The 11,404-nt window shown below is 51.7% G+C and overlaps 1 protein-coding gene across 1 annotated transcript; it reads left to right on the top strand.

Annotated features, from left to right (window-relative positions):
- Window positions 1-5,392: 5,392 nt before the first annotated feature.
- Window positions 5,393-11,404, top strand: Fitm2 (fat storage inducing transmembrane protein 2). Its single transcript, XM_069989806.1, has 2 exons — window positions 5,393-5,597; window positions 8,086-11,404. The coding sequence occupies exons 1-2, from the start codon at window positions 5,425-5,427 to the stop codon at window positions 8,699-8,701; spliced, it is 789 nt and encodes a 262-aa protein (XP_069845907.1). The 5' UTR covers window positions 5,393-5,424; the 3' UTR covers window positions 8,702-11,404.

Here is an 11,404-nt window from a genome sequence, read left to right as displayed (position 1 = left end):
GGTACTGAGGAATTGAACCCAGGGTTTCATGCATGCAAGGCAAGCACTCTATCACTGAGCCACCTTCCCAGTCCCCTCAGCCTCTTCTCTTAATGACCTCTGAGAATATGCAAGCCCGCCCCAGTCTGGAGGTGGCAAGTGGACCCCTCAGCGGGGCTGGCGGCACAGACTCTGGCTGGCATGGGGGCGGGCCCTCAAGCCAGATTCTCTCCAGACACATGAATTTCTCTCCTCAGTCAGCCGCCGGGCTCCTACTCCTCCTCTTCAACCCAGACAGCCGCAGAGGCCAAAGCACACAGCTTCCCCTGCCAGAGTCCTCCGTGGGCCAGTGACTTCTCTGTGCCTGCCGGGAGCAGGGAGGATGGCATGGGGGGGGGGGGAGATACCATTCCTGAGCTCTGCAGGGGTTTCTCAGCATGATAGATGGACGACCCTAGTCAACAGAGCCTCATGTCTGTCCCAGTGTGCTGGGTGTCCTGAGGCAAGTCTGCATCCATCTCTAAGCCTTGGGTGGCCCATGGGGCTGAGGGGTGGGGAGGGAAGTAGGGCTCTGCTGAAGATGGCAGGCCGGGACCCTGCATGCCAAGTGGGCTTTGCAGTTCAGGAGAGGCAGACACAGCCTTGGTGCTTAGTAATAGCAGGGGTGTCTGTGTAATGGATTCAGAATCTCCTGTGCATGATACCATCCATCCATTTGCCCTGTCCTCAAGGCCCACTGTGGAGATGAAGACCCTGAGGAGACAGGCACTGGGGCTCATGCCTGTAATCCTAGCTACTCAGAGACTGGGATCTGAGGATCAAGGTTTGAAGCCAAGCCAGACAAGAAAGTCCCTGAAGACTCTTATCTCCAATTAACCACCAAAAGGATGAAAGAGAAGCTGTGGCTCTAATGGTAGAGTACCAGCCTTGAGCAAACTAGCTAAGGAAGAACATCCAAACTTGAGTTCAAGCCATAGTACACACACACACACACACACACACACACACACACACACACACACACACACACACACACACACACACACACACACACACACACACACACACACACACAAGACCGAGGAACACAGAAACCTCTCTGGCTTGTCCTGGAGTTTGCTCTCCCCACAATCCCCACCCTCACGCCCCTTCCTGCCTACCCCGTGCTTGTATGGTAAATGCTGCATCCCCACATCCCATCCCAGCGGGCACACGGGGGCTTTGTGCCAGCTTTTCTCATCATGCTCAGCACATGGCATGATGTGTCCGCTTTTCCCTGCCACACAATCCCATCCCCAACCCCTTCCCTGTGTTGTTCATACCAGGAAACTGAGGCACCACCAGCGAGTCATTTGTCCCATGTCATAACTCCAGTGGTGGCAGAGACTGGTGGGCAAATTACTTTCTCCACAGACAGGGAGAAACGTTGCCACCCATAACTCAGACCTACAGACAAAATCACCAGCTCTGTCCTAAGGGAAGTCCAGGGAATCACCCCAAGAGTGGGCAGGACACCTAGCCAGCACTCCTGGCTGCTACCGTGTATTGGGACCCCTCCTTTCTGTTCCCCCAGGAACAAAGGTTGGTCCCAGTTTGCCCATAGTAAGTTGGCAGCAGGTAAAACTGCCTGGGGTGGGGCAGGAAATAATCAGAAGTGACCAACATTAAGGGTTTTTCCGCTCACCCTAGGGGAAGCACATCTTTCTGGTCCCTGGATTCTAAAGCACAGAGTTCTGGTCCTGCCCCATCTTTGCCCCAACTAGAAATTGCTCAGGACTTGAGAACCAAGGAGAAATACTTTCAGAGATGAGTCTGAGATGGCTCAGTGGAGAGTAGCACATGGGTTCATGATCCTGACAGCCCAGCCCAGGCCAGCCCAGGGTCTACCAGCTGTGTGACCATTGGCAAGTTATTCAGCCTTTCTGTGCTTCAGTGTCCTCATCTATAAATTTATTTATTTTCTTATTTTCTTTTTTTTTTTTTTGTCTGTCGGTCATGGGGACTGAACTCTGATCCTGGGCGCTAGCCCTCAGCTCTTCAGCTCAAGGCTAGTGCTTTATCTGTTGAGCCACAGCACCACTTCTGGCTTTTTCTGCTTATGTGGTGCTGAGGAATCGAACCCAGGGCTTTATGCATGCAAGGCAAGCACTCTACCATGGAGCCACCTTCCCAGCCCCTAGTGTCCTCAACTATAAAGTGAAATTATACCATGGCATCACTGTCAGGACTTGACACTTGCCTGGCACAGAACAGTCAATAAATAAGACAGTGTAATAGTGATTAATAGCAGTCAGCTGTAATGTAGCCAGCTCCAAAGACTTTCTTTTTTTTCCTTCCTTCCTTCCTTCCTTCCTTCCTTCCTTCCTTCCTTCCTTCCTCCCTCCCTTCCTCCCTTTCTTTCTTCCTTCTTCCTTCCCTCCCTCCCTCCTTCTTTCCCTGTCTCCTTCTTTCCCCCTTTCCTCCCTCCATTCTTCTTTTCTTCCCTCCTTTTTCTTTCTTTTCTTTCCTTTGGAGATCTTGACATACGGAGCAAGCTGCTCTCAAACTCCCTACCCTCCTGCCTCAACCTCTCAAGTGTTGAGATGACAGTACAGGCATGTGCCACCACGTCTTGCTCTGACTGTGAACTTCTTAATGGAAGAGCTACTGTCTGAGAATTTCCCTGCCCATCAGGAGTCATGACATTAGTAATAGGTGAGGACAGTAGAAAACAGGAAACCAGCAGAGGTCAGCTGGGGACAGAGAGTCAGGGTGCCAGGATGCAGAGAGAGAAAGAGAGAACAGGGTAGCAGAGACTGAGCTGAGAACACGGTTCATCTGCAGAAATGAGTGAGAAAGGCAGGCTAGGGAGGATAGGAGCATACGGGAGGCGTGTGTATGTGGGGATCCCAGCACCCTACTGAGTGTGGGAGGAAGGACCTGGGGAAGATCTGGGCTTAGCCCTGCCAGGAAAGGGCATTGTTCTCCAGCCCAGCATGCAGAACCATATTTCTCCCCTGGCCCCAGGACCCCCAAACTCAGAGGGGTCATTCTTACCCTGCTTGGTGTCAATCAGGAATGGGAGGGAGAGGGGAGCCAGCAGAGGGTGCCTGAGGGCTGGGGTAGCAGCCAGGGCCAGGTGCAGAGTGGGGCTCAGCTGTGGACCCTGAGGGATGCTGGGATGCCCAGCACTCCTGCCACACCCTGGGCCTGCACCCGAGGTCAAGCCCATGCCCTGGGGGCCTGCGGCCGGTCGACTAGGAAATCCTCCTGGCCCTGGTCCTGCCAGGGCAGCTGCAAGGCCAGGTGTGGTGGTGGAATTTGCTGTGTCGCTAGCCCGCGCAGCCCGAGCGGAAAAGCCCTGGTGTCAGCGCCCACATTCCTGTGTGCCCACGGCCACCACCCAGCCCCGGACCCTAAGAATGTACATGGGTGCTGAGACCATAGGACTCTCTGGGGAGCTTGCTCTGCTCTTCCATCACGTGAGAACGGAGCTGCCCTGCCCTCTTATTAAATGGGCAGACAACACGAAGCCTTACCTTTCCTGCAAGCTGCTATAAACACTCCCAAAAGAGCATCTTTGCTTTAGAGGTATTTATTGTGTTCCTAGTATATGGCTAGCATCTCCCCTGACCCCCAAAAAGGTTCACATGCTTATCTAGACAAAGAAGGAAATTGCCTCCATACTGTTCTTGCACTGTCCCTTAGCCTTTTCCACTCAAGCGCACTACTGCTTGAGTCAAAGCTCAATTCGCATGGGGCTTGAACTCTGGGCCTGGGCGCTGTCCCTCAGCTCTTCAGCTCAAGGCTATCGCTGTACCACTTGAGACACAGCACCACTTGAGGCTTTTTCTGCTTATGTGGTGCTGAGGAATTGAACACAAGGCCTCATGCATGCAAGGCAAGCACTCTACCGCTGAGCCACCTTCCCAGCCCTCTCCTGGACTTTTGTGCCTGAGCTAGGTTTGAACTGTGAATGAACTTCAGATCTTAGCCTCCTGGCCCCTTGGGCTAGAAAGAGCGATAGCCAGAAGTCAGGAAGGAGAGAGGCATTGCAGAAGAGCTGGGAAGGAGGGCGGCTCCCTGCTGCTGGCCGGCCTGGAGCTGTGCACAGACAGCCACCTGCTGGGAGAGTTACAGCAGCCTCTCCCCTTTCCAAAGCAGAGTGAACTATTTCCCACACTCCAGCCAACAAAAGGGCACCTGCTGGCTGATCTTTCTGGAATGCCTGTGCCCCCCTCTGTACCCTCTGGCAGATCCCTAGCCCAGCCTTCAGACCTAGCTTACAAGTACTCTCCTGCCCTTTCTTCTTCTGCATGGCCCCAAGCATTCTCGGCTGAGCCCGGTCATCTGTCCATCACAGTATCTTCTGGGAAGAAAGCTCCTTACCTAGCCCTTCCTTTTAGTTATTTCTCTTCTCTCTATAAAGAAACAATGTAATGGGCTGGGAATGTGGCTTCCTGATAGAGTGCTTGCCTAGCATATATGAAGCCCTGGGTTCGATTCCTTAGTACCACATAAACAGAAAGAGCCATAAGTGGTACTATGGCTCAAGTGGTAGAGTGCTAGCCTTGAGCAAAAGAAGCTCAGGGACAGTACCCGGGCCCTGAGTTTAAGTCCCAGGACTGGCAAACAAAAAACAAAACACAATCTAAAATAGTAACTTAATTTCCTTTAGATCAGTGTATTAATGATAAATGTATAGGTTGGGAGTACAGCTCAGGGGTAGAGTGTGTGCTTAAGTATGCTTTAGACCTTGGGTTTGATACTCAAGAACAAGCTGGGTATGGTGGCTCCTCCCTGTAAGTTCAGGGGTATGGAAGGAATAGGTAGGGACCAGCCTCGGGCAAAAATGAGACCCTCTCTGAAAAAATGAGTAAAGCAAACAAACAAACCCCCCAATACTCTGGTAACTGCCGTTCTAATGTTTTCTTTTCTGTGTGCTTTAGATTCCACACGAAGTTGAGGGCTCGTGGCATTTGTTTCCCTGTGTCTGACTCGGTTCATAGCTAGTTCTTGGGAAAGGCTCGTGTCCTCTGGTCTCCCCTCCATGGAGGAGAAACTGAGGCTGCTGGGGTGGAGGAGGTTGACTGCGAGTTTCCAAGAGAGACTAAACGACACTGAGCACACGGCTCCAATTCCTGCAGGTCTGCGCTCATCCTTCCAGTAAATACCGCCCTCCCCGCCCTTCCCCGCAAGCACTTCCAACCGGACAGAGCCAAGTCTCAGAGGCCAATTCGCATCCACAGTCCCCCGTAGAGGTGCAGAACTGCGCGCGCGCGCGCTGCAGAGGCCTGCAGCCGCCACGAGGGGGAGCGCGCGGGCCCCCTCAGGGAGGGCGGGGCTTGCGAGGCATCGCGCGTGCGCGCGCGCGCCGGGAGGCGGAGCCGCCCGTCCTGGGGCGCTTGGCGGGGACGGTGGCCGCGAAGGCGCTGGGGAGGCGGACGGTGGCCGGCGAGGTTCGGCATGGAGCACCTGGAGCGCTGCGCGTGGTTCCTCCGCGGGACGCTGGTGAGGGCGGCCGTGCGGCGGTACCTCCCGTGGGCACTGGTCACCTCCATGCTGGCGGGCTCCCTCCTCAAGGAGCTGTCCCCGCTGCCCGAGAGCTACCTCAGCAACAAGCGCAACGTCCTCAACGTGTGAGTGTCCTTCCCTCTCCCGCGCCCCGGGGGTCTCGGGGCGCACCCCGAGAGCGCCGGGCTCGAGGCTCCCCCCGCAGGCCGGGGCGTTGGGCGGGAAGTCCTGCGGGCCCCGGCAGCCGCCTGCGCGGCCCCTGATCTGGGGGACCCTGGACTAAGGCGAGGTATGGCGGGGTGCCGACGAGCTGGCCTGTGTGTCGGGAGGGGTGAGGGTGGGCTCGGGGCCCAAGCCGGCCTCCCCCCGCCAGCCTCCCCGCTGGGACTCACTAGGAGCCCTGTGTAGGAGGTGTCGCCTCCTGTCTGTAACAGACCCAGCACCCCAACACTATCAAGTAATCCTCCAGCACCCCCCAACTCCTAAGCCCCACGTTGGAGAGCCTCCCCCACCCCGCCTGGGTAGAATCCCTACTCCACCCTGGCAGAGATTAGAACCCTCTGGGCCCTATAACCTTTCCCCTGGATCTCCCTGGACCTTCTCAGTCACCCCAAGTGCATGGCAGCCTTCCAGGAAAGCAATCCTAGTTTGGCTCTTTGGGACATCTCCTTAATTGCGCCTATCCACGTCTTTAAAAAAAAAAAAAGCTAGATTGTAAGTTTATTGCACAAAACACTGCTGTAGTAATAAAGAGAAATTGGAAGCTGAAATTCCTCCCTAATAGGAGTCTAATGCCTCCCCCTCTCCTGAGTCTGCCCCTGCTTTGATTATCTACATCAAACCCTGGTTTCTCTCCCAGGCAGTTCATTGCAAAATGTCTGACGGGTGTTGGCTCCACGGAGTCCCTCACTATCAGTGTCAGGACAGGTTTAAGTGGACAGTCCCTTAGGTGGTGTCTTAGAAGCCACTGGAACCTAGGACTGAGGCATTGTGTCCTTGGCCCACCCCAGCTGCTGGGCTAAGAATAGATACTAAGAGTTGTAGCAGCGGAAGTGGCGCTGTAGCTCAAGTGGTAGAGTGCTCGCCTTGAGCTGAAGAGCTGAGGGACAGCGCCCAGGCCCAGAGTTCAAGCCCCAGGACCGACAAACAAAACAAAAACAAGAGTTGTAGCAGCTTTCAGCCTTGACAGTTTTCTAAAGCTAGTCCTCGGGTCAGCCACCATAAGTTTCCTTAGCACAGGGAAGGCAGCAGCCACTTCTGGCCTGAGCGAACTCAGAGCCAAGCAGCCTGGCACCAAAGCCTTTATTATTTGAGGGTAGCCATGGCTTCTGGTGTTTTGTTTCAAGATGCTAGGTTCATTAATGGGTGGGGACTAGGTGACTCATTGGACCTGGAAAGGCTCTTGAAAACTGTTGGTGCCCTCAGCTCTAACCACGGAGAAAATGGAAACCCAGAGAAGTGTGGTAACAGGTTAAGTCAGTCAGGATTTGAATCCAGGTCTTATAGCTTGAAGTAAAACTCTTTGTTACAAGACCCCCCCCCTCCCCTACTCCATGTAGGAAAGAACAGAGATGTCATAGAAAAGTCCAGTTTGCTTTGGGATCTGCTGAAGTAGGATTTAATCTGTGCTTGCCAGTGTCTGACTGTGTCCTTTGGCTAAGTACTGAATTTTTTTTTTATTTTTTATTTTTATTTTTTGGTTCCGGTCGTGGGGCCTGAACTCTGGGCCTGGGCGCTGTCCCTCAGCTCTTCAGCTCAAGGCTAGCACTCTACCACTTGAGCCACAGCTCCACTTCTGGCTTTTTTCCTTTTTGCTTATGTGGTGCTGAGGAATCGAACCCAGGGCCTCATGCATGCAAGGCAAGCGCTCTACCACTGAGCCACCTTCCCAGCCCCGAGTACTAAATTTTTTTTAAATTAATTTTTAATTTTTTGTGCCAGTCCTAGAGCTTAAACTCAGGGCCTGGGCAACTGTCTCTGAGCTTCTTTGGCTTGAGGCTAGCAGGCTACCACGCTACCACTTGAGCCACAGTACCACTTCTGGCTTTTTCTGAATAGTTTATTGGAGATGAGAGTTTCATAGACTTTTCTGCCCTAGGTGGTTTCAAACTGAGATCCTCAGATCTCAGCCTCCTGAGTAGGTAAGATTACAGGCATGAGCCACTGGTGCCCAGCTTAAGTACTGAATTTTTAAAGTCTCAAATTCTATCTTTAAATCAGTCCTCCCAAGGGACTAAGGAGTGTTTTATGGAAAGTGATTGTGTATGAAAGCCCTGGGTATTTGATAGCTGCTCAATTATTATTGCTTTCCCGAACAAACAACACAGTGCTAAAATTGCATGCCCTGGAATTGAATCCCGGCTCTACCACTAAAGCCTCTACTTTGTATTACATTTCCCTGTGCTTCAGTTTTCTCATCTTTAAACCAGGGACGATAAATAGTACCTATCCATAGAGTTAAGGACTAAATAGTTAAAGTACTTAGTCAGTGAACCACTTAGTAAAGGCCTGAAACATGGTTGCTCTTAGGATCTTTGCTCAGTTTTTCCCATTGCCCTTCCCTTGGGACCCTCTGACCTGCCCTTCTTTACTTGAACCTTCCTTCTCTGTCAGGTATTTTGTCAAACTGGCCTGGGCCTGGACATTCTGTCTCCTCCTGCCTTTCATTGCCCTTACCAACTACCACCTGACGGGCAAGGCCGGCCTGGTCCTGCGGCGGCTCAGCACCCTGCTGGTGGGCACAGCCATCTGGTACGCCTGCACGTCCCTCTTCTCCAACATCGAGCATTACACAGGCAGCTGCTACCACTCGCCTGCCCTGGACAAGGTCCGGGAGGAACACCAGAGCAAACAGCAGTGTCACCGGGAAGGGGGCTTCTGGTACGGCTTTGACATCTCGGGCCATTCCTTCCTGCTGACCTTCTGTGCCCTCATGATTGTGGAGGAGATGGCGGTGCTGCATGAGGTGAAGACGGACCGGAACCACTACCTGCACACTGCCATCACCACGCTGGTCATCGCCCTGGGCTTCCTCACCTTCATTTGGGTGTGGATGTTTCTGTGCACGGCCGTGTATTTCCATGACTTTTCCCAGAAAGTATTTGGCACCTTGTTTGGGTTGCTGGGCTGGTATGGGACCTATGGGTGTTGGTACCTGAAATCCTTTTCCCCAGGACTCCCTCCCCAGAGCTGTAGTTTGACTTTGAAACAAGACAGTCATAAGAAGTAAAAGAGAAACAGAGCTGGGGGAGGGGGTGGGAGAATTCAATGGCTAATATATTTTTCCATTTATTTTGTTTAGGATCTGGCTAAATTATTTATCCCATTTCAGAGAGGAAGCTTAGCAGGCAGTTTTGGGGGGTGGAGTGGAGTCTGGCGAGTTTTAGTCTTCAGGCTCTCCTTGGTGACATCATCTGTGGCACAGATGCTGTCATTTCTGTCAGGCTCTCTTCATCCCTGGCAGGACTTGACCTTAGCCTGGCACGGTCTTTTGCCCCTAGACAGGGAAAGATAAGGCTCGACAAAAGGACAGAATCAGGAGAGTCTCATGTGGCTCAAGGGGAGAGGCCAGAGCCTCAGGACCCTGCTGCTGCCATCTTCCTGATTCTCGTTCTCTTGATTTATTGGCTGTTAATGCTGTGATTTGAACAGTATTTTCTGGTCGATATGCATATGCACTTATTTCTGGCAGGGTTCTCTATAAAACACCCACGCCTGAGAGACACTCAGATTGTGATACAATATCTGTTTCCTCTATGGAATGTCGAATATTTGCATCTGGCTGCGATCAGCCATTAGACTGCAGTGCCTGGATGATTTCTATATAACGAACAATGACATTTTTCTGTCCACACTGTTCTGTGTTCGTTTTTTTGGAGCAATAAGGTTGCCTTTATTATTAATTTTTCCTCTTCTATTTCGAGTGAATGCTTTATACCTTTTTTAATGACAACTACAGCGTTTGCTCCTTGTTGACAAAGCTGAGAACCCCTCACAGGTCCAGGGCTGCCCTTTGGCACATGTCAACTGTTTTCTGGGGTTATTTTTAGAACACTAATTTACTCTATATAAACCAAACTCTTGGTTTAGAGGATTTAAGTCCCATCTCTTGTCAAGAGTAAAACTGGAAAGCAGCTATTTTAATCATTTGACGTATTTTTCACAGTGCTTGTTTGTACTGCAGCTCTTCCTGACCACATGTCAGAGCTACAGACTGACTACAGTCAAGTTTATACGGTAAGCGATCAGTGTTGCTGTGCTCTGTGGCCCAAGGCCCTTTTACCTTTGGACAAGATTTTGATCATTGAGAAGTGAAGACAGATGTGTCTCTGTGATGCAAGAAGCCAGCCTGTTGGCAAAGACATCTTGATTGAACAGTGGTCTGACTTTGGCCCCACCTACTCTCCCTCACACCACCAACAGAACAGCACAGGGCTGTCCCTGCTCGCTGGCCCTGTCTGCTGGCCTTGCAGTCTGCCCACCTCTTCTTCCCTCCTCGAAGCACTCCTCAGTTTCAAACTTTGTTCGGTGCCTTCACTGAGAAGGCTGAGGAGGGTTAGAAGTCCTGTTACCTCTGTCCCACAAGGCACAGTTCCACTCTGGGATAAAAAGGTCCCTTTCTTTTCCCAGACTATCTCTTAGGCCTGGGCTTCTTGGATGATCACCTAAGCTGCTCTGATGCCTCTCCCCCAGTGGATAACAGCATTAACTGATAAGCACTACACTTGACTGACTTAACTCTAGTTTAGCTTGTTAGGAGCTTGGCAACTCTGGAGGGCAGTTTTTTTTTTTTTTATATGAAGATATTTGAAGTATGTATTTCACCTCCGAATGAGCTGCAGTCAACTTTATTGATTAAAATACGAGGTGGAAGATGTTGTCTCTAAGGAGGGAGAAACACAGGCAAGGATGTCCTGGTGCTTTGGAAAGAAGTAACAGGTGGGCAGAGAGGGCCTCTTACCCTGGGATTTCCATCTGTTCCAGAGTGTCTTGACAGTGGGGCTGGGGCAGACCACAGGGCTGTGTCACCCAGGTTGAAAAGTAAGTTTCATGTTCAGCACCAGCAGGGAACAGCACAGGTGTCTCCACAAGCTCATTTGTCACACGCCAGTCTCCAGACATTTTTCTCATGCTCTGATCCAGGCGTAACACTAAATGGACTGCAGGTTGGAACTGCGAGTTAGCTATCTTCTGTGTGGATTGGGCTTCTGCCACCTGTTCATCCTTGATGCCCTTTGTTTTCCCTTTGTTTGTTTTTTAGTGCTGGGGATGGAGCCCAGGGCCTTGTGCTTGCTGGGCAAGCATTCTACCTCTGAGCAACATGCCCCACTCCCTTAGGCATCCTAGAGAGCATTCACCCCTACTCTGCCTGAGGCAGCCTGGCCTGAGTGAGGCGGGGCGGGGGGGGGGTGGTAATGGCAAATAAGAGGTGAAGGCTTGGCACCATCCCCAAGTGTCACATGACCTTATGGGCAGCCTTATCTTCTTCCTCTGAGGCAGAGATGATACTGTTGGGGTTAAAAGAGATGATGCATGTATAGTGCTGGGCATAGGCGCTTGGCACGTGATATCTCCCCACCTCCTTTTCCCAGACAGCCTCTGGGATGGATCTTTGTGCTCTTCTACATGTCATCTAACATCGCTTGTGGAGCTATTTGCAGTCTAGATCACTCATTGACACAGTCTCATGGTGTCTTTTGAAAAGTGTTTATTGTCCCCAGGTGCTAAACATGAGGCTTTGGGATCACAGAGACCCGCTGCACGCGCACGTGCTTTGCCTCTATGGAAAGGTTCGCTCGCTTGTTTCCATGTGCATCTGTCATTGTCTGGGTACCAGATTGTATTTCGAGAATGGCTTGTGCTACTGTTAAACACACACAGATCCTGTGTGGAAACAAGCAAATTAAAGTACACTGGAAATAACAGAAACTCA

The sequence above is a fragment of the Dipodomys merriami genome, unplaced genomic scaffold (assembly GCF_024711535.1).
Source record: "Dipodomys merriami isolate MVZ:Mamm:240054 unplaced genomic scaffold, mDipMer1.0.p SCAF_39, whole genome shotgun sequence".
In the NCBI taxonomy this organism is placed as follows: Eukaryota; Metazoa; Chordata; class Mammalia; order Rodentia; family Heteromyidae; genus Dipodomys; species Dipodomys merriami.
Note: the sequence above shows the minus strand (reverse complement) of the source record. Positions and strands in the feature narration are given on the sequence as shown.